The sequence below is a fragment of the Anoplophora glabripennis genome, unplaced genomic scaffold, assembly GCF_000390285.2.
Source record: "Anoplophora glabripennis isolate ALB-LARVAE unplaced genomic scaffold, Agla_2.0 scaffold136, whole genome shotgun sequence".
In the NCBI taxonomy this organism is placed as follows: Eukaryota; Metazoa; Arthropoda; class Insecta; order Coleoptera; family Cerambycidae; genus Anoplophora; species Anoplophora glabripennis.
In genome coordinates, this window is record NW_019416313.1 from 201,809 (window position 1) to 218,927 (window position 17,119).

The 17,119-nt window shown below is 35.2% G+C and overlaps 1 protein-coding gene across 1 annotated transcript; it reads left to right on the top strand.

The window, feature by feature from the left end:
• Positions 1 to 2,410: 2,410 nt before the first annotated feature.
• Positions 2,411 to 17,091, top strand: LOC108911636. The gene is made up of 4 exons (XM_018716615.1): positions 2,411 to 3,593; positions 10,759 to 11,184; positions 12,580 to 13,373; positions 13,734 to 17,091. The coding sequence occupies exons 1-4, from the start codon at positions 2,649 to 2,651 to the stop codon at positions 14,464 to 14,466; spliced, it is 2,898 nt and encodes a 965-aa protein (XP_018572131.1). The 5' UTR covers positions 2,411 to 2,648; the 3' UTR covers positions 14,467 to 17,091.
• The last annotated feature ends 28 nt before the right edge of the window (positions 17,092 to 17,119 follow it).

Consider the following 17,119-nt stretch of genomic DNA (forward strand, 5'->3'; position numbering starts at 1 on the left):
ATTATTTTTTATCCTATTTTTATCAAACTTTCAACTTGAACTCAGAATTTCAAATTCAAATCCAAAATTCGCAATTTCAAGAGCAAATTCAATCTTTGATTAAGAAATTTCGAGTTCAATTTTTTTAGTTAAAATTTCCAATCAATGCCCTAAATTTCGAGTGTGAACATAAAATGTAAGAAAAAAATTAGATACAATACAAAATTTAAAATTTAGAAATAAATACTAATGCTATAACGAAATATATATAAAAAAAATCTTCTGTGTACTACAGCATAGTGCAAAAAAAATGTATGCCATTTTGTACTTACATATACGTTTGAAATGTTGAACGGATCCCGATCTGGAGATTTCGGAGGGGGAGGCATAATGTCTTCTTGTAGAACGCTGCTTTATCCAACAATATCTTGGATTTCTTCACAGTTAAGGTGCAGAATTTTCACCTTCACAGGTGTGGCTTGTCCTATAAAATAAATTATAAGTAATTTATTTTCTGTACAAGTATACACTTTCGCTTACAGTTGCGCCTTCGACTTCATGCCGGGCAAGGGGCCGTTCACTACCAGCGGCATCCGTACCATTCCCCCTACTTTTTTGGGTTGACTGAAGACCTGCGCTGTTCGATTGCCATTGCTCCGCATCAAGTTGACTGTGTTTATTTTGGAGTTTAATTTCTGCAACACCTGGGTTAGAGAAACAACAAAGCTGCAGTTTAAGTTGCATTTTAAGCACCATATCATCACCTTTGACAAATTTTGATTTTGCAATGAACCGACATATTTATAGTGAAAAATTCAGATGGTACTTTTTTCGATATAGAAGAGCTTTTCTGACGCAAGAGAAAAAACAACAAAAACAACATTTACCATTGAGACACAGTAAATCAATCACGATTAGTATCGTTTATCTAGGATCACGATTGCATCGAAATCCACACATCGTATCAATAAGATATTTACCTTGTTGTTTGACGTCTTTTCCGTCCTGACGACGTTGTCCTCCCAGTGCGTGCCAGGAGTCCTCTGGTACATCTTTGTCTTCTGTGGTATCATCGAGATTATTGTTTTCTTTATTCTCTTCTGCTGGCCTCTGGCAACTAAAATAAAAAAAAATATATAAAAATGTAGGAATGGGAATATTGTAGGATGTTTACTTTCAACAAATTGTATATTCTCATTGACAATGCCTACTGCCTAATGCCTACGACTACCACAAAACATAAACATATCATATAGTGCCATTAGTGCCTACTGCCTACAGTGCCTACAGCCTATAGTGCCAACCTCATAATCACATAAACACTAAATGGAACGATAAGGCGCCAAATTTGAATGACCGAAAATGACTCCTACAATATCAATTTTAAAAGCTTTATATGTATTTAAAAATTTATAAGTAGGTATTTAAGCTCTCAAACTATCCAATGTTTGTCAAGTATACGAAAAAATGTTATAGCTTCATTTTTTGTTTGCTTGTAATCAATTTCAAAATGTAACTTAATTTTTATAGATATCATTTAGTGCCCTTCATATGATTTCCATAAAAAGTAAAATAAATAAAAAATGATTACTAATCTAATAGATGTGAAATATTTTTAAATCATAATCATCACATCACATAAATCACATAATCAAGTTTTTAATAATAAGTGTTTCCTATTTTTTAAAGTACCTACTGTGGGAAAACAAATGTATGTTTCTAAAGGTCGAAAGGTTTCCTTCCTATAGAAATTCACTCCCATACATTGTTACACTTCTGTAAACGTAAAAAAAATAAATATACAAATTAGTTACTACCATTTCTTCTTTTACTTTGAATCCGTTGTCAAAAAATTAAAGTGCTCATATAAAGGCGGTTTTGTCTCAACTTTTTCTTGTAATATAATAATAATAAAGTAGTTTACGAATGTCATATTAAAAGTTTATAAAGTTATACGGTTTATTGCATAAAACATAGTCTATATTTTCTATGGATTATTGTCACCATTGTATTGTATGTTTGGTTGCCTAACATTTCCGTCGAGAAAAATAATCGAAAATCTTCAAAACTGGTGACGCTAGAGAAGAATTGAATACAGCTTTGGATTGATTAGGGCCGTTAATTTCTACTGGATTTTTTTTGATTTTCTGAGTCCTAAAACTTTTTTAAAAAATCAATAATATTTTCAAAAGATTTGTAGCGCCATCTATACATTAAAAGATCAATTAATTCACCAGTGAAGTAGGCTGTTACAGTTGGCTATCTACTTTAAGTTCTTCAACAGTGCAGTGTCATTTCTGAGCGATAGATGGCTGTATGAAAATTTGGAACAATTTAATGCAACTTGATTGGTCAATCCATACAAGTGAGTGTTCCACTTCCACTTGACTGATCGAAAAATTAATTGGAAACTGGAAATGTTGGAATTACATTGTATTTCTATGTATTGTACATACAAAATGTTTGATACTTGTCAATATAAACTATTATCTTACGTGTTTTAAATGGTTTTGGATGGAATTTATTTAATTAACAGAAATGATTAAGTTGTGACAGTGTAGTTGATTCATTATGAAGTGAGAGTGCTTACAGAACGGTATTTTCCTACATTTCAACGACCGAATGGAAATAATTAGTAGGTCACAAATGTAAGCGGTAAAGTAAGATTGATGAATAGGAAGAATGTGAAAAACGGAATGGATTCGGGCCTGGGCAGTGATGAGGACCGCAGGGGTCGTACAAAGGAGCAGAAGCAACTCCATAACCAACAACTGCTGAGCGGTTGCTTTATTGATGCCGCCAGTCTATCAGACGATGCGGAGGTGGTTGACCAGCGGAGGAACGATGAACGCCGACAAGGAGCCCTTCTATTCCAAACTTCTGTGCCACATTTTTCTATGCTACAGATGTCTAGTTCCAGCGAAGCCCGCAGTTTCTCAACCTCAGCTGGCAACTTGACCAACTACCCCGACACCAGTACCCCCTACAACTCCATCATCCAACTGGACTTGGACGAACCTGAAACTTCTAGGAAATCACCTCTGGGCTTCTACGTTGATCTTAGCGATGTCGCCGAGGCCCCCAAAACCCCACCGTCGGCATCTGCTACGAAAAATATTTTCTCCATGGTTATTGATTTCGAGGCCCCCAAGAAAGACAAGCCAACCAAATTGAGCTCCTCTTTTACGACTTTTAGAAAGAGCAAGCCTTTGAATAAAACTAATTTAGTAGGCAAGTGCCACGGTAGCGGTAGCCTTTCGTCGAGCATCAGTTCTATAAATTCCAACTCGGTAGCTGGCACAAGCAGGCAGTCAGAGGAACAAGAAGTAAGACGAAGCAGCAAGGAGCACATAAGCATTGAAGTTCTCAGCGCTTCTCTCGTCAAAAACCTCTCCATATCGTCTAGTAGCAGTGAAAATATTGGTTTGGAGAAGAGCAGTGACGATCTAGAGCGGGATTCTGCTAAAGAATCGGTTGAAGAAGAGCACATAGATCATGACAATGACTCTGAGAAAATTGAAGATGACAATAGTAGGAACCTCTCGGAGAACAATTTGGTAGATAATGAGAAGGGTCATGCTGAAGAGGTTGGGGATAAAGTGAATAAGCCACAGGTGAGCTAATTGTCTGTAATTAATGTTTACTTATGTGATAAACTTGAATAACATTTCTTTTTATCATGGGAAAAGATAGGGTGTCAGATTGTTCATTCTTCTGTATCTAAAGATAAAATTAATGGAATAATATTATTTACTTAATAATTAATCTCATTCTTTTTTATTCTCATATCGTGAAATAAGCAATTATCTGTAGATTATGTTGACAAACCTGAATAAATAATTATTGGATTTGATTAGAGAGGAATTACAAAAATGGTGGATCAACTCTATTTTTAGAAACTACTTTTTTATTATTTATATTTATTATTAATCGAGGAAGCAGCTAGCTTTGCTGAAAAATCAATTTTTTAAATGTCGAAACTACTTGTCTCCCATTTATATTATTACTTTTTTAAACTAGTGTTTATTTTTAACAGGTTTTATATGTTCTTAAAGATGCGATGTAAAACTATTATTAAAATAAATTTGAAATCAAAGTATTGATTCATTTATATAAAATATAAATATAAAAAATAATATAAAAGAGAAAACACATCTACATAACATTTGTTATTTTTTAAAAACCTCATTTTGTTGCTACAAACACCCGACAATTACTGATGCCAGAAATGTTCAAATTTCTTGTATAATCTAACAGATGGTATATTTTTTATAACTTTTTGCTGTCAATGAAAGGCAAGAAAGGTGAAAGTAGATAATCCTTGCTTAATTCAGTATTCATGTAGAAATTTGCCTGATTATATTTTGGAGTTATTAGCTGTTGATATATTCAGTTTTTTAAACAATATACCAATATAAAAAATACTGTATTGTAATAGTTACAAGGTCGAAACAAATTTGTTTTGTTTTTATCATGTCTGTTATATCAACATCGGCTATTATTGTACCTATATCTTGTTTTAAAGGTTCTCTAAAATAATGTTATCGTTGATGTTTTGTAAATATTTTATGAGCAGGTAGTATTTTGAAATGATTTTCATGTAATATTTTTAAACGGGAAAGGTCATTCAATAGACTTGAAACAAGTAAGATTTGTTAATGATCTTTGTTCAGTCTTTAAAAAAAACCGCAAATTCGAAGTTGTAGTTTTGATATTCATTGTATACCAAACTCGGAAAAAAACGTTCGACGAAAAAAAAATTAAAAAAAATAACTGCGGTTAATACCGAATTTTCACCATAAATTTTGAACCTTAATTTATTTCTAAACATCCACCACGTGTGTGGACGAGATTGACCGTGACCAAAAATAAGTTCAATGCAACCCACTCCCACTCATGTTATAAATATTCATTTTACTACAATCATCTAAAATTTCTTGGGTCACCATTTAGGTAATTTAAAAATAGATATTGTAAACGGTTTCTACAACACTCTTGGTGCTTTCACAAACTTCACCTCGGTTTTTTTCCTGCAAATAAATTGGATAACCAGTATCAATATAGATTGGAAAGCTGTTCGGGACTTTCTAAACACATCTATCTTTTATTTGCACATATATTTACCTACTTATCTTTAAGTATTTAATGAAAAATTATTGTTAGGTATATGTAGATAATTGCAGTACTTTTGGAACTTAGCGGAAAGTCTAGATAAAACTGATCTTGTAATAAAACTCATATCGGATTTTTCACTGATAAGATCATTATTTTTGTAACTTACTTTTCTCATCACGAGTATATCTTGTTAATTTGCAAAAATTTAAACAGCTTAAAAATAACATGCGCAATGCAAACGTTTTTTGTTCACTTAAATTCGCAGCAATTATTGGTTATTTATTTTGCCAATTTAATCGCGTAGAAATTATAAATAGATTAGTTAAATCACTTAGGAAACGATGAAGGTGATTAATGATATTCGGGCAAAGTCCGAAATGCAAACCGATGCCCAACTTTGGGCTGGCAGAGTACATATTTTTTTAACAGTCGTACGTCGATGTGATGCGTACGTATACAAAGATTAATACTAAATTAGCGATAGTTTTTTTTTATCCAGAAATGGGCAAAACGCTCGGAGTAGATCGATGAGCAAAAAAAAGTGAAAGCATACGTTTTAACCCGGGTGAAGAATGAGGGCGTTCTTTATTTTGATTGAAATTGCTTTTCTTACGTTACTTTGTTTTTTATTAATAAGCTGTCGTAAAAATTGGTAGTTTAAAAACACAAATAACGTGGATTCTGACGTAAAAATATTTAGAAACAAAATATTCCTGTAATTAAAATTCTAATTTAAAATAGGCGCTGTTTTTGTATAAGTTCTATAAATATTCCTGAATTACAAATTAGTAATAAAATAAGTTACCAAACATGTCGCTAATTTTCAATGTATTCAGGAGCATCTGTTTATAACCTACAAACGGGTTTGTATTTTTATCAGTAGTGATTCGAATTTTATGTGCAGGTTAGTTAAAAAAAACGACATTACGTTGCAGTTTACATTATTTGGTAATTTGATAAACACACCCATGTCAGGAAATACCTGTGGAAATGCATTTCATACGGTCGGTCATGGCCAGTCCAGTAATTAACTCATCATTATACAGGGTGTCCCACCAGAAACTGCGTCGATCGATATCTAGGAAAGTATGGTATCCCAACAAATTAAAACATTTAATACTAGGTCTTTCATTTTTGCTGTTACATTTTGATAACTTCAAACCGCTATAACTTTGTTAACTTAAATTTTTTTCGTTGAAATTTCACAACTTTCTAAGCTACCATAAATTGTTAAATAAATAAATTAATAAGTGAAACTTACCTATCTTGTAAAATAAAGTTCAAGCTTTAAAATGAGATGTGCGTCTCAATCCGTCCGATAGAACCAGAGATATGGTAAAATTGATGCGCGCGGAGACGGAAAACGTAAGATATTTGCACTAAATTTGCGATAACTTTGCTTAAAGTTAATCTTTTTTAATTTTCAAAAAAGTATATGTTGATTATGAGAAAACGTAACTTTTAACGCATAAAAAATTGTACTAGCTATAAAAATAAACTTTTTAGAGCCATTTAAACATTTAATTTGTTAATAACAATTAAATTGACCACTTTCAGGCTTTGCGACCAAGTTTTTTGGATTCAGGAGGTCAAAATACTTTAGAATAAGTTGCTTGCAGCCGTGGCACTCTGATTGGCCACGGAACCCTATCCCTATCTGGCTCCTAGACTACAGCAAATCAGTGGCTTTAGACCTATGACCCGTTACAACTTTTTAAACTTTAACGACCTAAAGAACACGCCTCAAAATATGACGTTGTTATATTACTGTTGCTTGAATCCGGCTTTAAATGCGGCAAAAATGTTGAATTTATCTAAAGGCTTTTTATTTAAAACGTACCTAATAATCTATTTCAAGCCGTTTTTCTCGGCGATGACGAAGTAACATTATTTTTAAATTTAAACAGGCATCTGAGATCATACCAATCAATCGAACCTTGAATCTATGCGTGAAAAAAATTGATTGGTCAGGTGTATGTGTGAGGGGACAATCACCTGGAGCAAAAAGAGCAACGGCGCGAATCTGGCATAGTTCGGATCGAAATCCTTCAAACTCTTCTACGCGATCTTTTTCAAGGAGGTGAGTAATGCCTAGGTTATCTGGAGACTCGTACTCGCGATGAATTTTTATAAAACTAATTATGGGATGTTTAAAATTGACGCCTATGCAATTAGCGTCATTGCCGTAAATAAATGCCTACGTGGAACGAGATTCCTGAGATTGCGGCGTGGAAAATCTTAAAGAAATCATCATTAGAAACATTGTCAACGAATTTACGCTTCGTTTGTTTTCTATCAATTATTTCACCGAAAACGGGCCCTTACGCTTTTATTTATTGCTTGGTGACGATCGGTACCTGTCAGTATTACAGCAATAAACAGCGCTTATTTGCATATACATAATATGTGGTTGTCGATAGAACAATCATTATGTATTCTATTGACGAATTCATACTATAGATAGTAATCTATGTACGAAACAGTATTCTTGCCTGTAAGAATGGCATTTGTAACATATTACGATATCAGTAGTTATCTTTGTCTAAGCATTCCTGAGTCATTGCTATTACAACTTTTTATGTTGCATTTATCACTTGTATCGTTTGAGGATTTGGAAAACTGACGTAATTTTTATCATGGGAGGCTATAAAGTGAAACAACGATTGCAGATTTATCTGAACCAATTGTTTTTTATTTATTTGTGAAACATGTCAGGGATTCTTAAAAGAGTGGATTGTCGTGTCTTTCTATTTTTATTTTTGATAATACAAAACATGAAGGAAATTTATTTTTATTTATAAATCATCGTGTACTATTGTTCAAGTAGATTAGGATTGTGTAGCTGCCTACCTACTAAACCTCTGGCTAACGTCTTTGCAAGTGCAAGCAAGGTTCACAAACATGTTAAAAAGTCGCCCCAACCTATTACGTTAAAGAAAAACTGTAAATTAAATTCAATAAAGAAGATTTATAATTATATACAGTTGAAAACGAGTTGAGTTTTTTGCTTATACGAGTATGTACAGACAGGCGCTTAGCTAGGTGGCGCAGGGGTGGGCACGGCCCCTCCTGGAAAGCTCTTCCAAGGAAAAAAAAACGATCCAATAATATCATCTTTTTAAAATTGCCGCCCTATATAATAAATACATTTTAATCTAATTATATTTCAGCAATACTAGACAAACGCAAACTTGGTAAATCAAACTTCACGGTTTTTGTGAATATATGAAATACCTACATTTGTGTTTAAAAGTGTTAAATTCGATTATTTCTGTGGTTTCTAATAAAAAAAATGTTTCAAAATCGTAGTTATTCCGAGAACACTGAACTTACTGTATGTTATTAAAAATATATGGTTGGAAATAATTTATATTTTTTCTTTTTTTTTACGTTTCTGTTATACAGAGTGATCTAAAAAAAATACGCATCCCATCAAGTACAATTTTTGCGCAGCTGTCGATCATTTCGTCGTGCCCATTTCATTTAACAATCGCCCTGTACACGAATTGAACCATGTAATAATCGAAAAAAATACTATTACGGAATTCGACGTTAAAACTAAACGTTTTAGCAACAGCTTGCGGTTTCCTAGTTCCTGTCTGTCCGAACGAAACGCTCGTAGTCATAATTCGGTAATTTCCATTCATGATTGAAAAGTGTTGATGATTCGCGATCTGTCACCGGTAGTAAAGTTGCGAATATCTGAAAAAAATAGCCGAAACCGATGAATTCCGGAGGTGCCATCCTATTTGTAACCGTGAAGATATCCGCGTCATTTTCATAAGGAAAAGGAGACTGCATTGTGATCGGTGTTCGGTGGCCACATAACAATAGACTGAGCCCGAGGAGAATACTAAAATATTTTGTTTGTTTTTAATTGTTCCTTAGTTCGAGCATGTAATCGGTCGAAGATGAACGTCGAGCTATGCCTAGAGGTCTGTATGGTTGTTGGTGATGGGATACGTGCTCGAGTTTTTTTTTTTGTTTATTGTGCTGTGAAAAAATGCGCCACCCCAAGACGTTTACGTTTCCGCTAAAGAATAAATCATACAGCATATCATTTTAATAAGTCAAGATCAACTGAATATTAAATTGGACGATATAATTTCCTATACAGGATGTCTGGAAACGAACGGGCTTTATTATTTAAATCAAGTTCATTGTAATTTTGCTTCCTTAAAAAGTTACGGGTCTTTTCACTTTTCTTTTATTTAACCTTTTTTCTCCCGTTTAGGGAGGATCTTGAAGTAAATGAAGATGAACCTAGAACATAGACGTTGCTATGTTCGGATGCGACAGCTGGGCGCAGGGGTGGTTCGATCGGAGTAATTTTGGTGTCGTTGTGTAGGTCGGATCTTTCTACGTCGAACAAAAGGGATCCGAGCATTCCGCGATTAGTGGGTGGCAATACTTTCAGTGATATACATTTTAATAGTGATTTTAGTTAAGATTGCACCTTCCTTGCCTTCTCGCTCGTTCGCGAAAGCTCACAACGCGCCGTAATTGCGGGAATATTTGAATATGAACTATATTGTTGGTTCATTTTGATTTTTTAGTTTAATAATTTGCAAATTTTGCAGCACCCTTTGAAGCCGCCCAGGCTTTATATTTTCGTGTAAAAAAGCTATCTTTGAAGTATGGACTCTTCACTAGAGGACATCCTGTATAAAAATTGAGCTATTCAGTACAAGTTACAAAGTACGACTGTCAAAAAACGATACCTAACAATTATCTTTTTCCAATTTTTTTAATAGTCTATATAGATTAAGCAGGTATAAAATACATATAAATAATTCCACTTAAAATAAATACCGACTTGATTACTGTAAATATTTTTTGCTTTCGCTTGACAGTTTATTTGCTCAATGTAGTTTGTCATTTAGAATATTTAGAGGTTGGTACATGATATCCTTTTGTTTGACAAACATAAACACCGTGTAAAAATATCAATTCTTCAGATGTAAATATTAAAACCGACAATGTAGTATGATAAATGCGGACTTTGCGCTACCCCAAGGTGATGTCCTTGGAGCTATCCAACCTTTATTAAATATTAATGACGATGTGAAAGAATTTTTAGTTCATCATTTGATTGGTGCGACTTTTATTATTAAAATAATTTTAATTGATTGATAGTTTAAGGTAAATAGCGCTTGAATAAATTGAAACTTAAAAACGTTTTTCAAAATATCTGTGAACAAAAACAGAGTAGCAAACAAATTTTGTCCAATGTTATGTAAATATGCTTTTTATTATATTTTTATTTAAATGAATTAACTTAATTGACTTGTAGCATTGGAAATTTCTTAATTTTTGTTGAAAAACACCTTACCTTGTTTCAACAAGTTTACAACAGTTTTGAATTTTAATGAATTGTCGGAGTCAAATTAATTGTAATTATTCATTGCCTGGGCTGGCCACAACTGATAAGAACCCTGTTATCAACCAATTAGCAGCACAATCCAGTGAACAAGACTTTACATTAGTAAATTTCCATGTTTGTTTCATGACATATTTATGCAACGTCAAGTTTTATACGGCGATATCAATATTTACGTCCTAAAAAAACTCTATTGCCATCCTTAACAGTAGTGTTTAGCGTACCGTTGTGTTTCGAGGTATATTTATTAGCCCGTCGCACTAACAATGACCCTTGTGTTACAGCCGTGTCCTCAGTTTGTGAAACTCTCCGATCTGGAATGTCAGAAGCCGAGAGTGGAAATAAACTTCACTCCCCGGATGAGCAGGTCCATCCCGGAGAGCTCGTGGGTGGAGAGCCCCCTGTTGATGTCCCACTCGGTAGGGTACCGCAGCGCACCCCATCCCCTGGAGCCTGAAACTAGCGAGACCAATTCCGATTCGGAAAGCGTTTCGAATGCGTCCGGTTCTCAACAGAAGAACCTGGCCAGGAAGTTGGGTACCGATCTGTTGCGGATGTTCCTCGAGGAAATCGGACCGGACGTGACTGTGGAGGTGGAGGGGCACAAGCTGAAAGCCCACAAGTGCATCCTGGCATCTAGGTGTCAGTATTTCGCGGCCCTGTTAAGTGGAAATTGGTTGGAAAAGTCTGGGAACGTGATTTCCTTGCAGGTAACAATTAATTCCATTTTTTAAAGGTGAATTGTCATGAAACGTTATTTTCTTTAACAATTGAGCATCAGTATCAATTAATGATTATAAACAAGCAATAGATTAGCAATAATAGCAGACAATGCCAAGTCAAGGTTATCATTGTAAAATAATTGAGCGATGTGTATAATAAATTGTATAATATATTTTTTCACTGACGTATATTCTTATATAACTGTTGTTTGAGTGTCATCTCTGGCTTCGGAAAACATACTTTTATTATGCAGTTAATTATCTCATATTTACCCATTCTCGCTATTGTTTTACGCTTTTTGTTTGTGTGCAAGTCACCAGACTATTTTTCCACGAACTAACTGGATTTTTATGATGTATTATGATACGTGATATGATTTTAATTTGAAATTTAAGGAGATTGCACTGAATTTAATGCCAAACAATGTTATGACTATAACCAACTTGTATTTAGTTTGCAAAATTAAAGTGATCGATGGTGGTTCTTAAATTAAATTATACACCCTGTACAGTTATTTATCTCGGGTTTGTTTCTTCTCATTATTGTTTACATTGTTTTGAATGTAAATAATTAGTTGAACATTAGTAGCGACCTTCTTATCTTTGAACTGTACATTTGTATAAACTAATATTTTTTATTAATGCTGTTTACAAAATATTGGCCTTATTCTGAAATATAAACAAAAACGATACAGAAAAGGGTTTTGAAGAGTCAATTTAACAATTTTTGTTGTGTTGTTTCACTTTTTAATATTAAACAAAAGAGATATTAGACAATATATTCTGAATATGTCCAATTAAGCAAATAAATGATATAATTTGCAAGAATACTAGTTTTTTTTATGGTTTTTTCTTTTATGTCACCTTGTAATAAACTATACTAAATTAGTAACAATTTGCCTTGAGAAATATTAAGATTTTAATTGAAGTCAATCAAGGGAAAACATTCCTGTCAATCAAACAACATGAAGCCTGGCAATTAATTTTTTTATTGAATATTGTATACTTTTTAACGATTTTGCTTTAAAGAGATATATTGAAAACAAATTAGTCACCTTTAAGTAAATGGAACAACTGTTTTGTCTTTTATAAATTGTATCTACGTTTCGAACAAGAATATAATTAATAAAAAAATAAATCAAATTAAATACAAGACCGATGGTAAAAGATTGGACAGTTAGAAATGTGACACAGAAAAAAAAAGGAATTTTCTTGATTATTTATAACGATAGGTTAAAGTTCCAATGCCCTTCGTACGCGTTCGACACAGGATTGAATTTTGCTTAAATTTAAACTGTTCACGGTTTAATTTTGTTGTTTTATTTTCAATTAATTTAATATGTCTAGCATCGATTGCTGATTTGATCTGATCTGCTTTACCAGGGCTTCACATACGAATCCGTGTATTTCTCCTTGTGCCACATATACAGCGGCGCTGCCCACGTGCCCGACTCCATTAGCCTCGTAGAGTTGGCCTCTCTGGCCGACATGCTGGGTCTGGAGGGCCTGAAGGAAGTCGTCGAGCACGCCCTGAAGCAGCGCCACTGCCACAACTTCCACAAACCCTGCGCGGGCTGCTGCACCGGCGTACTAGAAGTACTACCCCTGTCCGCGGCTTACGGCCTGGACGACTTATACCAGAAATGCCTCCAGTGGATCACCCAGCACTTCGTCAGGGTATGGCCTAGCAGGGCGTTTGCCAGCCTACCCAGGGAACTGAGGGAGAAATGCTATCAGCAACACGTCGTTCACATGAACCCGGACAAGGTCCTGGAGGCGATTCTGGCATGCGACAAGATCCTGGCCACGTTGCCGGCCATGCGATGGGCCGAGCCCGTCAGCCAGCTGGTGCTGCAGCTCACCGATGCCTGCCACCTCTACCACAGGCAGCACTTCTCTGCCGTCCTGGGTTCACAGTATGTACTCGGCCTAGACGCGGGCCTCGGATTCGGGATCTGCCAGATTGAGGATCAGATGTTGTTGGCGGCTAAAACGCTGGGTGTGGACCAGGCTTGCCGGAGTTATTCGAGGTGCTGCAAAATGCTGGATCAGCACTGGAGTAGGCCATTTGCCGACCTGCTGAACAAGGTGAAGCTGCAGCTGGAGCAGTGCCTGGTGGGACAAGCGGATAGGTTGATCAGGAGTAATGCTTGGTTAAGGCTTGATACGCCATTGAGGTGAGTTGGAGGGTCGCAAGAAATATTTTCAAAAGTGTTTTAAAAAGACTAACATACAGTGTCCCATTACAACTACATTCTAATTTTTTAGTTTTTGTTGGATTTAATATTTATTTGTCGGTTATTCCACCGACAAGTGACCTTGTGGATGTAATTTATTGCTGGACACTGTAGTCTGCAGAGTAGTTGTTTTTCAAAATTTCATTAGTTAGATACGCTATCTTTTCATCAAAAATATTTGTGATTAACCATTTTATCATGTGCTAGTAGTCCCCATTACAGCATTACAGTTTTAAGTTTGGTCACTTAGGTCTCACGTCCGATTTTTGGGATTTCCTATATGTGCATTTTCATTTTCAGGACACGAATAAAGGAGCTGACGCCCGGCATCGAACCCTCTAGCCGCCTCCCCCGCGCCGCCCCCTTGAGAACCAAAAAAACCCTTACGTCCAAACAGAACGCAAACAGTCCCATGATAAGCTCCTCGGACTCGTCGAGGAACTCAAGCCCCGGTATGAACCAGCACGGACGACTACACAATTCCAACGGCAGCCCGTCCCTGCGGCGTAGCCTATTATTAGCCGCGAAAGCCCCGCAGGTGCCCCCAAGTCCATCCGTACACCGACGCAGCACCTTAACGCAACCAACCGCAGCTAGCGCGGCCAAGTCCACTCCATCCAAAACGAAAGCCGCACCACGTAACCCTCCTCCCAAACCGGCTGCCATTAATCGTCCTCCAATGCAATCCGCATCACAGAAGCAGACTCCTAAAAGGTCCGCCACTGTTTCCAGGAATACCAGCGTGGGCAAGAGAGAAGCCCCGTTGTCGCTCCCGCGGAGGCCGGACAGTCGTTCCAGTTCGCCATTGAAAAGCGACAGCAGGACTAGTTCCCCGAGGAAGCTGGACAGCAGGGTGACGTCTCCGATTAAGGGGAACATAAGGAGCCCGTCGCCTATGAAGGACAGTAGGAGCAGTTCCCCTCGTAAGGTAAGGCCGGGCAACAGCGAGGCGAAATCGGCGCCGGTACCGACCATGCAGAGGTCGAGCACGTTCTTGAAGGACGAGCCCACCGTCCTGGGTAAGGTTATCTAAGCATTCCCCTAGTCCGCATTCCTAGTCAGGTTAGTTTTTATTTTGATCTCGTGTCACGATATTTTTAGTCTTTGTGATAAATGTTTTCGTTTTTAAAGCTTCACATGAACAAGAGGTGTACATACACACAAGGTTTTATTCTGTTATTATTATTATTTTTTTAAATTGTTATTAGGCGTAAGAGGAAAGTTTATTGTCACTTAGTATTTATTTCCCGCACTTTTAAGGAGTGGACGGTGTTGCGGTCGCGATTAGTTGCCATATTCGTCCGTGTAAATATGGTCCCAAATTAGTCCAAATGACGAATATTCATTCTCCAATAGCGAGAAATCCGGAGCGAGCGAGTAGTCTTTTAATTTACTCTAAAAGCTACACAAGAAAAAAATAAAAAATTTACATTTAAAATTAACCAATTGATTTATTGAAGGAAACTATCCGATTGTTTCGCTGATCCTGACTTGTTTTATAATGTATGTAGTTGGTAGCTTAAAGTTCTGTTTCCTTCAAGCAAGTTTGATAAAACAATTAACAGTCCGTACGATATTTGCTGAGATAGACCTCCAAGAAGATTTCTGTTTCACTTTCTTGGACGTAACCGCATTCGATAGCCGAGGTAGAAAGACATTGGCGGAAAACAACGCCGTGACAAATGCCGTGATAAATTGTTACAGTTGTTCCATATCAGAACTTTATTGGCTTATTCTCTTCTTGGAATTCTATCTCAACAAATATCGTACGGACTGTGAATTTGTCTAAAATTGTCCTTAATAGTGGACCAATTAATAATAAATTGGGAAGCCGAGTAAAAAAGTTCTCTCGATGAAATACCCTTATTGAAACGTTTAAAAGCACTCACGAAAAATAAATATTGTGAAAACGCCTATGAAATCAAAAAGGTTAGTTACAAATTTTAAATGTGATGATAAATATTTATATTATATGTATGCGTAGGTTAAGCGACGAGACTAATTTCAAATTATTTAAAATGTTACGAAATTGCGTGGATTAAAACCATTCCTATTTAAATAAAATTACTAAATCGTTGAAAGTAAACTGTACTCTTTTTTTTGTCACGACTGAAGTTTATTTGACTCACGTTTTTTCACCGTTATTTGTTTTCAGAAAAAATTTGATGAGCAAGTATTTTATTGTCTATATGTATTTTATGGGTCGATTTTGCGCACACCTGTAATCTTCTATAAGTTTACAGTAACTCCTATATCATAATTTTTTACGACCGAACTCTTTTTGCGAGGTTTGGAAAAGAAAATAGTTTCGACAATATATTTATTTGGAAAGCGAATTTATTAATTTACGGAATCGGAATATAAATCTACCAGAACATGTGCAGGAGCCTATTTAATAATGTGAGAGTGATTTTGATTTAAACGGTTGGTAAATGTGATTTCACGTTGAGTTTTATGTCTATTCTCTATTTAATGATTTTAAGCGTAAATGTGACTTATTTTTGTTAAATATAAGTGCAATTTGCAAATTCACTTTTTTTTAATGTACTGAGAAAGGATATTCTGATACCCATCAGTCTCTTTCGAGCTGTCATTTACTACTACTAGTATAAAAATATATGGGCACACTTACCAGTAAGGTTTATATTTTGCTGATTAATAGATTTAAGAAAAACTTCTCCATCTTTAATTCATGTGTGTCACGTAATTTTATATAAAAAAACAAATGTTTGTAGGAAAACAAAATAATTTTTTAAGGGTTAGGATTAATCGTAAACTCATCGAAGTGAAGTTGGCAGTAGTTCATTTGCATCTCTGTAACCAAGGTCGTTACAGGGGTGGTTCCAGAATGACATTTTACGATTCTGTAAATTATGTTGCAGGTTAATCATACCTTATAGAGTTACAAATTTACAGGGAAACGCAGAATCGACCCATTTTTTCCGACTTATCTAGTTTTTTAAGTTATTCCACTTTTGCTGTGATTAATTTAAATTCATGTGAAGGATTTGATAGAAAGATATTAGAAAAGTAAATTTATAGTATATATGCATAAGCAACTTGTAGCTATAAATAATTGTCCTTTCTTCGATTACAAAAAGTGATTATCAGCATAGTTCTATCTGTCTATGGGATGTAAAGGTGATAAAAAAGGCTTTGTAATGAAAGAGACCACATACTGTAGAAATTATATATGTAACATTTTGTTTATACTTTGAGGGCCCCTGCACTAATTTCTGTTAGATGTAAAAAAAATTAACTTGTACGCGTCATTTTCCACAAAATAACTTGACGGTTTTCTCTTGAATTTTAGCATACGGGCCTAGTTTCCATCCAGACGATCTACATTTTAAAGACCCTTCATTTGATTTAAGTCGTCAAGCAAAGATAATGAGATTTCAGACTAATTAACCGTTAGGTCAAGTAGACGAATAGATATTTAAATTCAGTAACCCTATCTCTTAATAGTAGTAACTTATACTAATAGAGTTGATAGAGTAAGTTGGTGAAGTCTCATTATTTCTTGCCGTGCAAGATTATTTATGAGTAGATATATTTTTTGGAGAACCTATGTATATTCCTTGGAATTCCTTTTATGAATTTCGAAGGATCTATTTGTTGTACAATGGAACAAATAAATTAGATATTTTTAAATGATTGAAAGATTTTTTTTTTTTTCAAATAAA